The following is a 16076-nucleotide window of genomic DNA, read 5'->3' on the forward strand; positions in this document are numbered from 1 at the left end:
AAACACAGGGGCGGGTGTAGATAAGACGGCGTAGACTCTATATGAGTCAACAAATACATTTTAGAAGCAGATGTGATGATTGATAATGCTCTGGTACTTGAAGTGTTTGTTGCGATCATTTTATTTATTATTTATTTATTTTATTTTATCAATAACATCATAAACATGGTTGGAGCCTGTTTGTGTTGTTGATTATAAGAAATGTCCTTGCTAGACTGTTATTAAAGGGGGGCACGTTGAAAATTGTTCTTAAAGTGCAGTTTACCTTTGTCGGTTAATCTTTTTTTTTTTCTTTCAGCTTTCACACTAGAGGAAACGCACAATTGTTAACTGACCAAGCTGCATTTCCTGAAATTGAAAACAAATTGTGTGGGACAAAGCCAAAGCTAAATATAGTTCTATATCTATATCTCTGAGAACCCAGGATCACTGTGATTCAGGCAGCAGACATTGAATTTAGAGGGAGATTCAATTGGCACTCTGCCCATCTGAACAAGTTGCACAATGAAACATTATTTCATCATAGAATAATTCTGAGTAACTTTGTGTGGAAATTGCACAAATGGAACAAACTCACGGTATGTACAAGTCTGAAGCTGAGCTGAACTAAACCTTGTATCTTCATACTATCTATTATAAATAATATATATTATAAAATGGCATATGAAATGAGCTGTTCATTTGTGTTCCAGATTGGATTTCACCCCAAAAATGTGAGATTCATTGAATTAATTTCCATTTGTCTGCAAAGCAAAAATTGATTTTGCTACTACTACTGCTTGTAAAATGTTTCTCATACCTTGCTGAATTACCCATGCTGCGCAGTGCATGTCAAAAATAAAAGTGAGGAACCAGAACCTAGTGAGAGGTGAGCCTTGTGCATCTTACATAATACTACTCTCACTACCTACATATTCTCCACTGCAGACAGAAGACCTGCAGAGGAAATTAATATTTCAATCTCTCAGCCAGATTCAAAGTACAGTCTCCACTCTCACAGGACAACAGATAAATAAGTCATGAGCTGGAGGTTTGTGTGACAACAGGTTTTGGACTGACAGTCACAACAGCACATGCTGGGAGGAAGTACTAAGCTCTGGGTTTGGCAGCAACTTTCAAATAGGATGTGACTGACTTTATGGCCTTTAATGTTTTTGATGTAAATTTGCAAAAGCTGCAGATTCTGATGCTTGAGTCTGTAAGTTCTGTTGACTTGCCAATTAAAATAACTTCTATGTTAAAGCCCTGCAGGTTTACGCCTCCTCATGACAATTAGGTCAACCCCACTACATTACTGAGAACATGGTTCAGACTGAAGTCCATGAATGGATTTGCACGCCACACAGTGGTCAGTCTGAACAATCACAGCACAATAACACCAGGTAGGTAACACCACTGTATGTGGTTCATCTTTTAGTAGCAGCGTCCTTATGTTCTGAAACTTACGTCAGGAGTTGACTTTTAAGCTGCTTCTTGTGTTTAACTGACAAAGTTTTTAAAGTCATGTATTAAATGAGCAATGTACAATACTGTCCAATGTCTGTCTGCAAACACAATCGGATCATATATCTATTCATACACCAAGAAGAAGCAGGCTCTACTATACAATGTTTTAATGTTAAAATTGTTAGGGTATATCAATGCTTATTCTGTTTTTCACCACAAATATTGTTCAGTGTCAGTGATAAGTTGTTCATGTCAATGCAAAGCACTGTTAAGAAAGTTAAATTCTTCTGTATTTATGTTTCAGTCACTCAAAGATTTGACACAGTTCTGCCTTAAATTCCAAATAAACACCACAAAACTAAAAACAATGAAGGGTACTGGTTCTACAGACCGATCGGTCACATCATCGACACTTGTCCGCTACAGCGTTGGTGGATAGGCGTCAGCATGGCCACCAAGCTGCAATGCAGCGTGGGCCGTTTGATTGTGGCTGGTGCCAATTCTTCCCATGCTGATCTCTGTCCACCACAACCCTTTTCAAATAAAACTAGTGGGTGTACACCACCTCAATGTGCAAACAGTGATCACCTCCACTAATCAGTATCTCAGACACGCTGCAGGTGAAACAAGTGACCAAAGTCCTGGAATGTAAAGTTAGTTGTTTTTTTAAAATGGATTATACATAGCTTGTTTGGTTTTTTTTTTTACTTCATTGAAAACCAAGCTGTTAACACAAAATTAATAATCGACAATATAAAAAAATAAATGTGTCGGAATGAAAAACCTGGGACTGTATCGTTATCTCCTCCTCATTCAGTAGAACACACTAGTTGAACCAAGAATAAATCAAAAATGTGTAATTTGTGTGTGCGCTTACAGTACAATGTAAAGCTGTGCTGCTTCATTTCTTAAAGATGTTTTGTTCAGTAACTATCATTTATACTTTAGTGTAGAGCAACTATTATTAGAGTCATTACCATTATTGAACCATTTCCACCTGGCATGAGCATGCATCTTGACCAATGTAACAGTTTGTTTTTAAGAACCATTTGTAAAAAGCAGCAAAGACAAAAGTGATGCAAACACTTTGCAAGGACACAGCGATACTTTAAATAACTCTACAATTAAATATGGCACCAGACATTTTGAAGACTGCAAGTTTAGAACCGTTTTGTGTTGTGTCTGAATTCTAGTACACTGAATTTGAAATAAAACAATGACGACATTTCAACTTTGAGGCTGTTTATGTCCACATGCGTGCGGATGGCCTTTTAATGTAGGATTCCGAAGTAAAAGGGACTACACCTGCGCTGCTCTGCCAACGTGACTGTGTACACACCCAAAATCAGTTTGAACGTTAGCATTTAAACCTCAAAGGCATTGTTTCATCTCAGATCCAGTGGCGTTAAGTTAAGTAGTTTTTTTTTTTTTTTTTTTTTTACTGTGCACATGCAAGCTACAACTAGTTGGCTTCACAGCAAGTAGCCACAGGATTCATGTTAATGCCAGGTGATTTCACTATCTGTTGCTGGTGCCAGTGTGTGGTGTGTTCCAGTCAATAGAGGATTCAAAATATTAAATAGGAAAAAGTCCCATATGAGTAAATATTGCAAAAAACAAAAACAAAACAGTTTTACCAAATTAAGTTCTCCCAAATCTAATTATCTTATAGCATATACATCTGAATGAGGGCTTTTCTGTAAACCAGTGAAAGTTGCATCTCTCCTACTTCCACACCGTCAAATGTTGATTCAGTTCCACCGTATGTTGCTCGTGCTTCACGTACTGAGGTCTGAATTGTCCTGTAGTGTGAGGAGGAACAGTGGGGGTCCAAAGTCTTCTGCATAAATCAACGTGTCCAGCTGAACAAGGCCTCTGGCACTCCTATTCCAGGTATATTCCTGAGTTAATTCTGTGCATAGTAGTTGCAATGATGGTGAGTATGTCAGTAATCATAGAAATGGCCTATGTTCACACTCACACGGTCCCTTCCAGACAAACGGTTCACTGTTCCAAAACAGCCTGCTAGTAGTTCAGGAGACGCTCCCTTTCTGTACCAACGTAGTTCTGATTAGCCGCAAACACCTTTGCTTTGTTCACTGAAGGACCTGTGAAAAAGTCAAAACATATTCATTTATTAATTCAACTGGTGCTTAGATTTTGTGTGATTAATGTACTGGAATTTAAATGTAGGACACTGCTGACCTATATAGCTGAGCAGTACAGGGAGGAAGATGAGGCCATGTGTAGCCCCCAGCAGGACGATGGCCAAGTACATCCTAAAGTAGAAAACCTGGAAGATCTGGGACTTGGAAAGCGCCAGGATTAGGATACCTCCAAACTTTGTTAATGTGATTCCACTGAACACCTGTGAAATGTCATAAACGTCACGTAATGGGAAGAAGACACAAACACATCAAAATGACATTTGAGTGTTTTCAGCTACTATAGATAAGTGTTCACACAGACACATTTTCAGCATGTAAACATTTTAAAGTCAAAATAAACCCTTAATTACTAATATTTGGCAACGGGTAATGCAAAACTTACAGAGCTGCCCATGTGAGCCAGAGCCTCTTCAGCCCGCTCCACCCTGTTCTTTTTCACACTGATGGAAAAAGCTCGCACAATATGACTGCAGAACTCCACCGAGATACCGCAACTCTGCAACAGAGGATAGGAAACAACTCAGCAGCAGAAACATGGAATTTAAATGAAAAGCCACTCAACTGAAGTTTGCCTTTCCTGACTAATGAATTTTCATGGGTAAGACTAAGAAGAAAAACTGTAATCAGTTTCAGTTTCTTGCTGGTTACATTTGACTTGCTAAAATAACTGCTGACATAGAACAAAGTCCATTAGAGTAAGTAAAACGATCAGCTCAGATGACCAGACAGAATGTAAACACACCCTCTGGCTAAAATGCACAAATGCAAACAAGTCAGAGACTTGCACAGATCTGAAACAGAAAAGAAGAGACAACAAAAAAAACTTCCCTCTCTATAAGTCAAACTTTAGAATGTGTTATTTTGTTATTCTATAAGTAATTTTAGATAATTAGCACAGCTAAAAATCCTAAAACGTTCACTTTCGTGTTGCTTCTCACCATGACCAGGTTCACTAGGGATACTGCGTTGAGGCTGATGTTCCACAACCACATGACACCGAACATGTTGACCAGAATCATAGCGATGGTAATGCAAACAATCACAGCGGACCACAGGTCAAATCCCAGCAACACCGTTGTCACCACAAATATGGCTGCCAGTGACACACTTAAGTTCAGAGCAGTGTCATACGCAATGGTCAGGTACTGCTCATAAAACACATAGAAGACGCTGTAAACAAGGAAAACATGTATATTAGTGAAAAACATTGACAATTGTTGCCTAGTTACTATTTAAAGTTGAGCCTCTATATAGAATACAGGGCTAAATCTCAGTATTTGATAACTGAATTTGAAAGATAATAATATAGCAGACACAGGTTGAATTCAGCACTTAAGATCAAACATGAGCTGCATTGCTACCCCCATCCAGCTACGAGACTTCAAATACGTTCAGATAAAATCTTAGGCAACAAGCAACGCAACAGTACTTACCTGTAGGCAAAAACCTTGTGGTCTATGGACTGACTGATATTGTCAGCGAGGTTTCGGGCCATTTTCAGACCATGTATGAAATCTGGAGAATCCCTCAGGATGGTGTGGTAAGTCATAAAATAAGTAGCTCCGATCGCAGTGTTGTTGGGGTACAGGTCAACTGCTGTAGCATAAGCTGCATGGCCACTGCAGAAGCATTAACATGTTTTAGATTAAAAACGGGAAAATTACAAACCACAACAAAACTGCTATACTTTCTAATGAAATAAGTTAGAGTTAAGCAGTATGTTGGGTGTTTTCCATAAAAAACAAAAATAAATAAATATATATAATCGTTTTGAATGCACTACAAAATTACCCTTTTCCACACTTGGGGTTGGGATTATCGGCCAGGAACATGGGTAGAAAATGCATGAAGTCTTTTCCCTCAGGCCTCTGCTTTCCACTAGGAGTCATGGGCCGACAGCGCACACAAGATGGGTCTACCACTGGAAAACAAGATTAGGAGGATCCTCATTTGGATATATAACAGAAAAGTTAGCAGGAAGACAAAGTCATGAAAACAAATGCATAAACACATACCACAGGTTTTTGGCAAGAACAACAAAAAAAAAACAAAAAATAAAAAAACAACAAGATATATTATAAAAAGGAGGAGCCATACTGTATGAATTGTGTATAGTTTGTACACTATATATGTATTTGAAAGTTAAAATAAATTTCAAATACATTTCAAACATTCTGTTGACTAACCCTGCGAGTTCATCATTTACAAAGATATACAATGCACTGAAAACGCCCAACATGGTTCAACATGTGATCAAGGGTTTGTCGTTTCCTTCTTTCTCTATTACTTTCTCCCAACTTCCCATAAACCAGCTGTTGTGGTTATTTAAATGTTACTTTAAACTGTATAAAAATAATTTGAACTAGGAATCCGTTACTAGTGGAATAGCTCAATTCATTTACATAATGTCTATACTAAATCTTTCCATAATACTATGAAACCATTAAATACTATACAACTTGAATGAATTATATGGTTATTACAACCTGTTATACTAGAACTTTGGTCAGACTATACTTACATTCAAATTTTGTTTTTAGTGTCTTATTTGTGCTATTCTTTCTGCCTGAATTGCCATTAAATTATTATTGTTTTGCTGTGTTTGTGTATGAAGAACTGTAAAAAGCTGATCTTAGTATATGCAGCAGCTTGTGACACTAGAGTCACAAGACAAGGTTTCAAAGCTTGTTGACACTGGATAAAACTTTACCCGAGGCATTGCAGAAGGCCCCAGTGGTGTTGTAATATCGACAGCAGGTGGACTGAGGCTTCACCCAGTCAAAGTAGTCATCGAGCCAGGAGGATGGTGTGAAGGCAATGGTTGAGCTAAATGCAATAAAAAGGGAAATGAACAGATTATACTTTAAATCTTGAGTCAAATTAGAAAGATTTGTGTGCCTTCATGATTTCTACCTGACTTAACTCAGCTTGTGTTATATTATCACTACATAGTTTAAAACGTATGTTGCATGTGTAATGCAATTAAAGTCTTAAATAATTATCTTCTCTTGTTTTGTTTTTATCACCTACACAAACCTATATACCCATGCATTAGAAAACAGTATTCCTACAGTAGCTTTGACTTACTAGTTGCTGATGAGTGAGGCTTCATAGACTTGTTGAACCAGAGAGTTGTTGTTGCAGCCCACCCCTCCACACACAATATTCTGGTCATTCGGGCTACTGTAGTTGAGACCATCATCTACCACAAAGTACACTGGTGCTCCAGTGTGGAGATATTCGCTCAGGTTTCTAAAGTAGTCCAACATGTATGAGTCCTAGACAAAAAGATAAACCATCAGAATTCAGCAGAGAAATGTATGACAAGGATACTCTACAGTAAACGTTGAACAGGAAAGTTGTTGCACAATGACAACACATGACATATAATTCATTTGGCTTCCTGGATGACTAATAAAAGCAGAAACATACCAGCAAAACTACGTAATAAGTGTTACCGCAAATATTCAAAGCACAAGAATTCTACTTCGACCTTATCCAGTAAAAGAGCTCAAACAGTGTACACTAGCAACCCATGAACACACAGTTGACTTACATCAGGCATGGATAATTTCTGGTCCAGTCCAACCTCTACTTTATTCACCACAGCAATACTAAAGGAAAGTATCCCCACAAACACTGCCACCTAAAAAGGAGAGATATAAAACCATTTTATTCATCACATTCTGACCAAAAACAAGAGGGATGGATGTCCTGGTTAAATTTGAGTGACAGATATGCAGGATTGCCACTGAGGTACTTACTATGATGGGACGAACCCACTCTTTGAGGATGAAGGGAGCATAGACTTTCTTGAAAAAACGGAAGAGGAGGCCGTCAGTCTTTGTTTCTGGACCCTCTGGCAGCTTCGCACAGCAGATGATGTCAAAACGATTCTCCTTTCGGTCACAACAGACAACAAGAAATGAAATGTTTGTACCTAATCTGGAGATTGATTCATTAAGGAACATCTTCTCAACCATCTGTCACTGAGGCCTAAGTTTTAACGGCAAACTATTTCTGCACTTCATAACCACAGTTCTGCAAACAACCGATAAGTAGAACTACTCTGTTAAATGAGCTTGGCCAGTGATTGGGTTAATGAAAGCTGTACAGATCTGTAAAACATTTATGCACAACTGCCTATGACCACTTATAACCCATCTAGTATCATCGAGGATGTCAACACCGTTTCCCCTCAATCTCACCTCCTGTCTTTTGGCGTCCAAGCCGAGCAAGCTGACAAAGCAGCTGATCTGCAACAGGAAATCAATAAAAACAGCCAGGCCAGCAAAGAGAGAGAAAGTCCTCACTGCAGGCATGTTGGACAAGGCCCCTGCAAAGGAAAAAGTAAACAATTTTATCATCCCGTGGCCTGCCAGAAATCAATGGCACTTTTTGTGACAACTGTGGCAATTCTGTCCAAAAAATATATTTTAAGAAATTCATTGTTAAGAATAGATATGTTATAGATTCATTTAAATGTTTTGCATAATTATAGGGTGTAATAAATACAGTGATTTATCTATTTTACCCAGGAAGAAAGCCACTGTCTCAGAGAAAGAGGAGAGCAACAAGCTAGGGGCAATTTCTCCAAGAATACGGCCAATCTGCTGGTGAAGTTCCTCCTGATGAATCCTCTCATCCCTCTGTTTAGAAATGGAAAGATTCGAGTACTGTTAACGAAGATTAGACCACGTGACCAGTTAATAATATTGCATGGGTTGAGAGACATTACCTGGTATGTCTGTACTATAATAAAGATGTTGTCCACTCCAACAGCCAGGACCAAGAAAGGAATAACCTCAATCACAATGAGAGTGAGAGGGACACCAGCATAGCTGAAAATCCCCAGTGAGGCACAGACAGAACTGAGCACAATCAGGATGCCTGCTATACCCAGAGAAATCTTAGAGTCCACCTGTATAGGCAAAAAGGTAGCTCATCAGTCACCTTCTCTTAGCTTCTGCTGCTTTTTACGCTCAAATAGCAAAAAGCTGTCAAGTGTGTTGTAATGTTTTTGTTGGATCAAAGTAACATGACAAATATACGTCACAGAACGTAAATAGGATTTACACTACAACCAATGAAAATGGAAACAGTAAATTATAGGCTTGTCTCTTACCAACACTCTCCTGAAGCTGTGAATGTGACCCAGGGCCAGGGAGATGTAGATGAACATAATGGCATAGCTGATTAAGATGGTGCTGATGTCACTGTCGCTCTCTCTGTCAATTTCATCTTCAACACTCCTCTCTGCGCTGAAGGCTATTGTCAGGTTGGGGTTATTGAAGTTCTTCATAAACTTGATGAACCTGAAACACAGAGCAACATAGTGAATACACAAATACAGCAGTAACTGCTGTCTAAATATAATTTTAGAAATGGACTAATATCTTACTCTTTCTCCCACTCCAGAGCTTTTCCCAGTCTGACTGAGTCGTTCAGGTAGTTGTTGAGTGGAAAGGTGATCACAAGAGCAGTGGCATTGTTATAGTTGAACTCTGTAGTATGAAGAAAAAAAAAAAAATCAGTTTTCAAAAACATTTAAGATAGATGTCACACTGAGTGAGGCTGCCTAATTTTCAAGTCTGGTGGGACAATCCGACTACAACACAAAGTCCCCCATAGATGTCTAAGTAAGTCACTTTTCCAGGTCTATTTCTTTTTAATTCAGACAGTTTGTGCTGTGAAAAGGAGCATTGTATGTCTCTCTCTTGTGGCAGCCAACAAACAAGGCTCTCTGACACAAGTAGGGAAGCAGCATCTTCTGTCATATACAGTTAAAATATTTGAGCCATGATTCCAAAATAAGCCAATGGTAGAGAAATGACTCATCCTCTGCATGTGTGCAAAGGGTTTCTTCAGTGCCTGTAAATCTCTTCCCAGATTATCTCAGAAACCTACTTTCTCTGAGTAACCTGGTTACTTAAGTCCATATAAATGTAGTCCAAGACTGCCTCTTAGGCAAATGGTTGTGATTGGTTGCTATGTCAGCTCTCATAATGGTCAGAGTAAGAATAACACATTTTTACTTAATTTGAATTCTATATAATACAGCATTTAATATAAAAGGACACATAACCTGACTGCTGTACAAAAGCACATTTACACATTGTAAGTACAATTAATTATAGCTATTATAAGACAATGCCAAATAAAGCAGGGGCTCCACTAAACCGCTAACTACAGAAACACAATGTCACTCCTAAATATAATTTAGACTGCCGCATATAGTCATTGAACTTGTTTATACACAAGTTTAATACATGGAAAAACAACATACAGGTAAACTCTAAATAGATTATAAAGGTGATCTAAATTAGGAACTACAACATTTTTATACTGCTCTGCATGTCCACTATGATAATTCAGCTTACCATCATAACCCCCAAGGGCCAGCCAAGGGAAGACAGGGCCGCCAAAGGTGCCTAAGCAGGGGTCATGAAGGAGGGTGGTGTCATTGAGGGATGCTGGTGCACTGTAGAAGAAAAGACAAAACTTAGTTAAAGGCCTGGAAAAAAGAAACAAACCCAAAAAGCATTATTAACATAACCTAGTAATCAGTTATCTAAACTGAACTAAAGTTCACCACATAACAAGTTACTGTTCATAGCCAACTTCACTATGTTGTAGTTAAAAAGAACAGATTAAAAGTAACCCCATGACATGACAACTGATGAGGAAGTATGATTGTGCTATTTTAGGAAGACACTTTACTCCAGAGTAATTCTTAGAAAATACACATGACTGCATCTGGAGAAAATAGATTCTTGTGAGCTGCAGAGGTTTGATTATTTTGCCTTTTTGTTCAACAGATTTGTTTTGGCATTTAAGATTAGTTTACAAGAAAAACTATCTTTTAAAAAAGGACAAGAAACAGAAATAACTTCAGACAAATCACCTGACACAATAGAGGAAGTGGCTGTGAAAGTCAGCATAGACATAGAAATCGTCCCCTATGCTGTGGTCTAGCACAGCATGGCTGTTCTGGAAGTAGTTGAGAACACTCAAAATGGTACAGTTGTTGTTGTACGGAGCCAGTGGAGCCACACAGATGTCTTTAAGGGTGACGTTTTTGCCCTCATATGTAGCTACAATTCCTTCAATGGCAAGCTGCAGATCCAGTATCTGGTTGGTTAGGTTTAATAAAAAAAAAAAAAGGAAAGAAAGAAAGAAAAACAAAAGAGAACCAATAAACCACAGTTTCAGAGATGCAGCTGCTCTTCACGTGCTTCTTATCTGGTAAGAATAAGAAGCAGTCTAAGCAGAATTACTGGTGATCTTTTAAACTGACCCACCTGATGCAGGATGCCTTTATCCAGTATGGCTCCGAATGGGACATCTGATCCTCCAAAGTATGGAGAGTAGATGAAAGTGTCGTTGAGTGGAGTGGTTATAATAAGCTGTACGGTTCTAAAGAAGGGGCCGAAGTGGCTGTCAAAATAGTCCTTCTCCTGACGAGCCTGGCTAGTGGGAGATGACCACAGCTCAACAGGGTCAGTGGTGAGGCGCATATGGACCAGTCCACCACAGGAGGCTGCCACCAGTATCAGGCTGCACCAAATGACCAGAAAGGGGTGACGCACACAGAAGGAACCCCAGGAGCTGAAGACGGTCCGCAGTGCATTCTCAAACCGTTCGCCGCATGTTTCGCAGCATGATGCATTTACTGAAGGAGAAAAATACTGAGACTTAGTTAAGGTCATGCAGCAATGACAGCAATTATTAATATCATACCTATAATGCTATTCAATCAATTGTTTGACAGACAGATTACAGAAAGAATACAAACACCTGAACTTTAAGTTTATTATTATACCTTGGTCTGAATTGTCACTGTTAAGAGACAGTGGATTGTTGCTTTCTAGTATGGGGCCGTATTCTGACATGACTGTGCTTCTCCTGTAAACACAAAGAAGAAGACATTAACTTCAAAACAAAAACTAAATATTATTGTCATGCTGGGTAAGGGCCTGCAAATATACTGAACACCAGCAAAACATCCTTTACCTGTAACACCAAGCTCCTAGTACAGCTCCAATAAAGATAAGCAAAAAGGCCATGTAGGAGATCCACATGATGACAGTCATAGCATCCAAACCAAAGATTTTCCAGGGTGGAGGAAGAGGGGGAGGTACGGGTTTTGGGCCACAGGCCTTAGCGCAGTCCTGACAAGAGCAAGGACCTGAACCATCCTCCAAGCCCTCTGTGCAGTTATATGTCTTGTTGTTCATGGGAGTGTAACCAGACACTGGGACATCTACAGTAAATAAACAGTGTAGCACAAGTTGACAGATTAACCATCTAAATGTTTAAGACAGTGGAAATGTTCAAAATCATATAGCGATACTACTTCTGTAGCAAGATCTTTCACAAAATACAAAAAAGAACATACAAAATTATTTACCTGAGAATATTGGGATGATAGGGAAAGGAGTCTGTCCATTACTAACATCAAACAGATACTGGATCCAGTTAGTAGCATTGCAGTATTTTGCATCCTTGCCACACAGAATTGATAGGGCCTTCATATTGCTAGATGGTGCCTCAACATCCTGACAGGCATTATACATGGCTAAAAAAAAGAAAAGTTCAATAAATTGTTTTAGGTCAAAACTCAAGAAAGGTTAAATTGCCCATCTACTCTTTTATTTGTCCAAAAGATTTGACAGTTGTGACCATTAGTCATTCACATGATTTCACAACTGAAAGCATCACTTAATGTTTTAGTAGGCAAAAGATGAAGTCTACTCAGCAGATTTGACATGCAAACCATTATTTTTTCTAAGCTTGACCAGAAAATTATGAAAACAAGCATCAAGGCAAAGGGTCTTTTTTTTTTAACCTGCATTTAGCTGTGAACTTACCATTAGCAAATGTTTTTCCAATATAGTACTGCACTTCCACTACATTAGTCTCATTGAATTTGGTGCCATTCATGAACTGACTCTGGTGGGGGCTGCATGTCAGCTCACAGAAGAGGTTCATCAGATTGAAGAAACAGGCAGGACATCTGTACAGATGTCACAGAAAGCAGAATTGGATTTTAAAAAAAAAGCAGAAAGGCATCATAACTTAAAAAACAACAACAACAACAACAACAATAAAAGAAGTTTAAAAGTGTCAAAGAGTCACACGGGGGAGGGAAATAAAGCAATAACAAATGTGGAGAAGTAAAAAAATAAAACCTACAATCTGATCAAATCAGTCATCTGACCCGGGAACTAGCCTGTCTGCAACTCATAATTTGGAACATGCAAAGCCAATGTGTGCATGTTAGAACCAGAATTTAACATGACATATATTGACAATTTAAAAAGTATAAATTTCCCACACTTTGTGCTCTGAATTGTGATCATGTGCCTCTTTAGTTAATTTTAACAGCGATGCATACCGAGACAGGAACTGAAGTGGCAGCTGCAGACTGCTTTTGAGAGTTTTCAACTGGTCAACATTACAGCAGAGTTCTCGATTCCCATAGTCATATCCAGGACAAAGTTCCTGCAAGTAAACACAAAGAGCATGACATCACTTTTTAATGGCATTATTTTTAAAATTATTTCAATGACGTAAATAAATAATCACTGAGAGCATACAATAAGTATGTGACAGAATACTGGTTTCATCAGATGCCAGCAATAACAGTACAAAAAAAGCATTTAGAAATATACCGTGAGAAGATCATAACCCTCAGATGGTAGCGGGATGGGAGGACCAGTGTAATTGCAGTTGTACTTTTTATCAGGATGCTTTTCAATCTCTGAACATTCACCGTACCACACGCAGTGCTCAGCTTCAACCTGACAGTAGAAACGGAAAAACGATGATAATGTGTTCACAGAAACATTTATTTGGCTGTTGCCTTGACAATGCTCATTGGCATTCAATATACTTACTTTTATCCTTTGAATGCAACATCCTACTTCTCTTTATCTAGTGAGGACGACGAAATATCTTGCCATCAAATGTCCAAAAAGTTCCTCTAAAGGCCATAGTGGACTATGTGGTTTAACCACTGTGATCTGTATTTAAACCTGAGCCAATGTACCTGAGGTTTTAGATTTAACTTCTAGTCATGTTTCATTTCCTGTGTTTCTACTATGTCGCCTTTTGCATGTCTGAGAATACATTTCACTTCTGCAAAACTGTTCCCTTGCAAGCCAGAATTTGAAGAGGCAGCCTCTGACACAGCAGACACAGAAACTCTCAGTTTAGTCATCTTGCACACTTTTAATTTGACTAATCTGACACTTTAAAAAAAGGAAGAGCAAAAGAGGGAGAAATGTCAGATTTCTATGGCAACAAAAAAGCCAATGTTGTTATGGCTACAATTAAGTTCAGTCTCAACATATACTTTTAATCCAACAAAACCAATACCATTAATTACAAAAATATACATTTTATTACTGTTTTTTGACTCTGGAGTGAGAGTTTACCATTAGTCACATTAGTTTATCACTGTCTATTTAGTTTCAGTGTTCTCTTGTTTATTCCCTCAGTCACAGTTCTGTGCAACTCTAGGATGCCCTGCAAAGGCACGAATTTAACAAGTACTTATCCAAAGTCCACTTACAAGACCCAGAACATAAGGTACAAGACGTGTTGACCCATGTGAGGTTTATATAAAGTGGTTCATAAATATAAAACGAAACTGACATTCAGTAATCAGGCATGGGCCAAATAAAAAAGGGAATTTTGCACATAAAAAGGCATTTCTTCTTCAAACTGTACCAGTCAGATGAATTAAGATGGGAGCTCTGTCCAACCATTGAATGTTTTCATTCAAGTTTTGTGAGCTAGTTAAACTTGTTAAAAAGCTAAGGATTGAGACAATCAAACCCCAAAGAGCACCTTATTAAGCTTCATTTTACCTAACGTAAGTAAATATAATACAAACGTGGTGTTTTCTCAGCTATGACACAGCGATGTGACAAGGAAAGGTATTTGGACGCGAGCTTTGGGAGCAGGACAAACCTGTACTAGCACTGTGTCTGTGAAAGCTAACTAACGCTAACACCTCATCTTATCCATTTATAGTTATAGCTATAGCTAATGCTAGGATGCTGTAGCTGGTTTCAGGTATCAATAACGTTTGTCATATGTTTCAGTCACCAATAAACCAGTTTTAGGCTAACCCTGGATCAAGACTAGGAGCTGTAGCTAGCCCAGCTAACCTCACCTGAAGCTTAGTTTCGCTAGCAGCAGCCGCCGCCGCCGCAGATATCCACCACAATAAAGAGTGAGTCGTGTTTTAATCAGGAGAACAGCAGAATTACACTTACCCATCGAAAATATCCCTCGGAGAGAAGTATAATGAGGGATAATGTACACAAAAAGCTTCTCCCCGGTGAAACTCCCATCCCTACGACTGAGAAGATCGAAGTGACAGCGTCGGGAAAGTTTCGCACTTCTTGTTGACGGTTTCTTCTTCATCGGGTGATTTGTTGGGGGCGGAGACAAAGTGTCGTCTCAGTGCTGCCACCAAGTGCACATAAACGCCACTACACCACACGAATTTCTGCAGAGTAAATTTGCAGGGATAAATATCCATAACATTCTCATTATAACTATTTAGTGGTTTAGGTAATGGTGTTGTTATTATTTTTTGTTTTTGTTTGGTCAATTGTCAACATTTAAATATGTTCATAGTTCCTTCATGCTCATGTGCTCATGTGTCGTATGCTGTTTGAGAACACAAAGTCAAATTCTTGTCAACATTTGTTGCGGTGACAATAAAGGATAACATTAACAAACAACAAAATAAAATATTGATTCCTGTTTTCCTCAGATGTATTGTATAATGATTTAGGTTCCTTAAATAAATATGGCTGTGATGTTATATAGATGAACTTTAGCCATCTACTTCAAGTGACTGGGAGTGCTGCCACTTCACTGAACATGACTAATATCAAATAGAGTTTGGTAATATCATAACATTATTACTTAATTTTGGCACACCAAGATAAGTGACAGCATGGCCATATAAGTTTTTTTTTTTTTTTTTTTTTGTGGTTTAAACAATTTAGATTCAATGTAATCGTAAAACTGTCAATATAAGACATCCACAGTACCCCAGTACTCAGTTATTCATCACGTTACATTCATTACAATGAAAAATATAACAACTTGGTAAAGTAAAACATTTCTACTATAAACTCCAATCTGTTACATTACAACTTGACTTATTTTACTGTGTACATTACCGTTCATTAACACATTGATTTTCGAGTTTCTTTTTTCTTCTTGTAAATTGCAGTTTTGAGTCAAATTCAGTTTGTCAGAGCATTTTTAATCTGTAATAAATGTAATTGTTAAGCATCTGCTTATTCATCAAACCTTTATTTGAAATGACGCGCGTACTTCAAGTGGCTCTTTGAAGCTCTTTGACCACATGCACAGAGCCCCCCCCTCCTTTCTCTCATTTAAGCTTTGAGGGAAAAACCAACCCAGAAGCATTTC

General features: G+C 38.3%; 1 protein-coding gene across 2 annotated transcripts; it reads right to left on the reverse strand.

Moving 5' to 3' along the window:
• Window positions 1-1596: 1596 nt before the first annotated feature.
• Window positions 1597-15039, reverse strand: npc1 (Niemann-Pick disease, type C1). 2 transcript variants are annotated; one of them, XM_026373947.1, is made up of 26 exons: window positions 14900-15039; window positions 13289-13417; window positions 13012-13118; window positions 12485-12630; window positions 12025-12192; window positions 11628-11877; window positions 11437-11519; window positions 10916-11286; window positions 10519-10745; window positions 9995-10095; window positions 9016-9118; window positions 8740-8929; window positions 8353-8535; window positions 8149-8263; window positions 7823-7950; window positions 7379-7513; window positions 7171-7260; window positions 6702-6892; window positions 6325-6440; window positions 5406-5535; window positions 5048-5233; window positions 4553-4784; window positions 3997-4110; window positions 3652-3814; window positions 3428-3554; window positions 1597-3330 (listed from the first exon to the last, which is right to left on the reverse strand). In XM_026373947.1, exons 1-25 carry the CDS (start codon window positions 14975-14977, stop codon window positions 3472-3474), a joined length of 3819 nt encoding a protein of 1272 aa, XP_026229732.1. In that variant the 5' UTR covers window positions 14978-15039; the 3' UTR covers window positions 1597-3330; window positions 3428-3471. The 2 variants fall into 2 exon arrangements, with proteins under 2 accessions (XP_026229732.1, XP_026229731.1); XM_026373946.1 differs by having other exon boundaries at window positions 1597-3554.
• Between the last annotated feature and the right edge of the window lie 1037 nt (window positions 15040-16076).

Source organism: Anabas testudineus, chromosome 17, assembly GCF_900324465.2.
Source record: "Anabas testudineus chromosome 17, fAnaTes1.2, whole genome shotgun sequence".
Classification (NCBI taxonomy): Eukaryota; Metazoa; Chordata; class Actinopteri; order Anabantiformes; family Anabantidae; genus Anabas; species Anabas testudineus.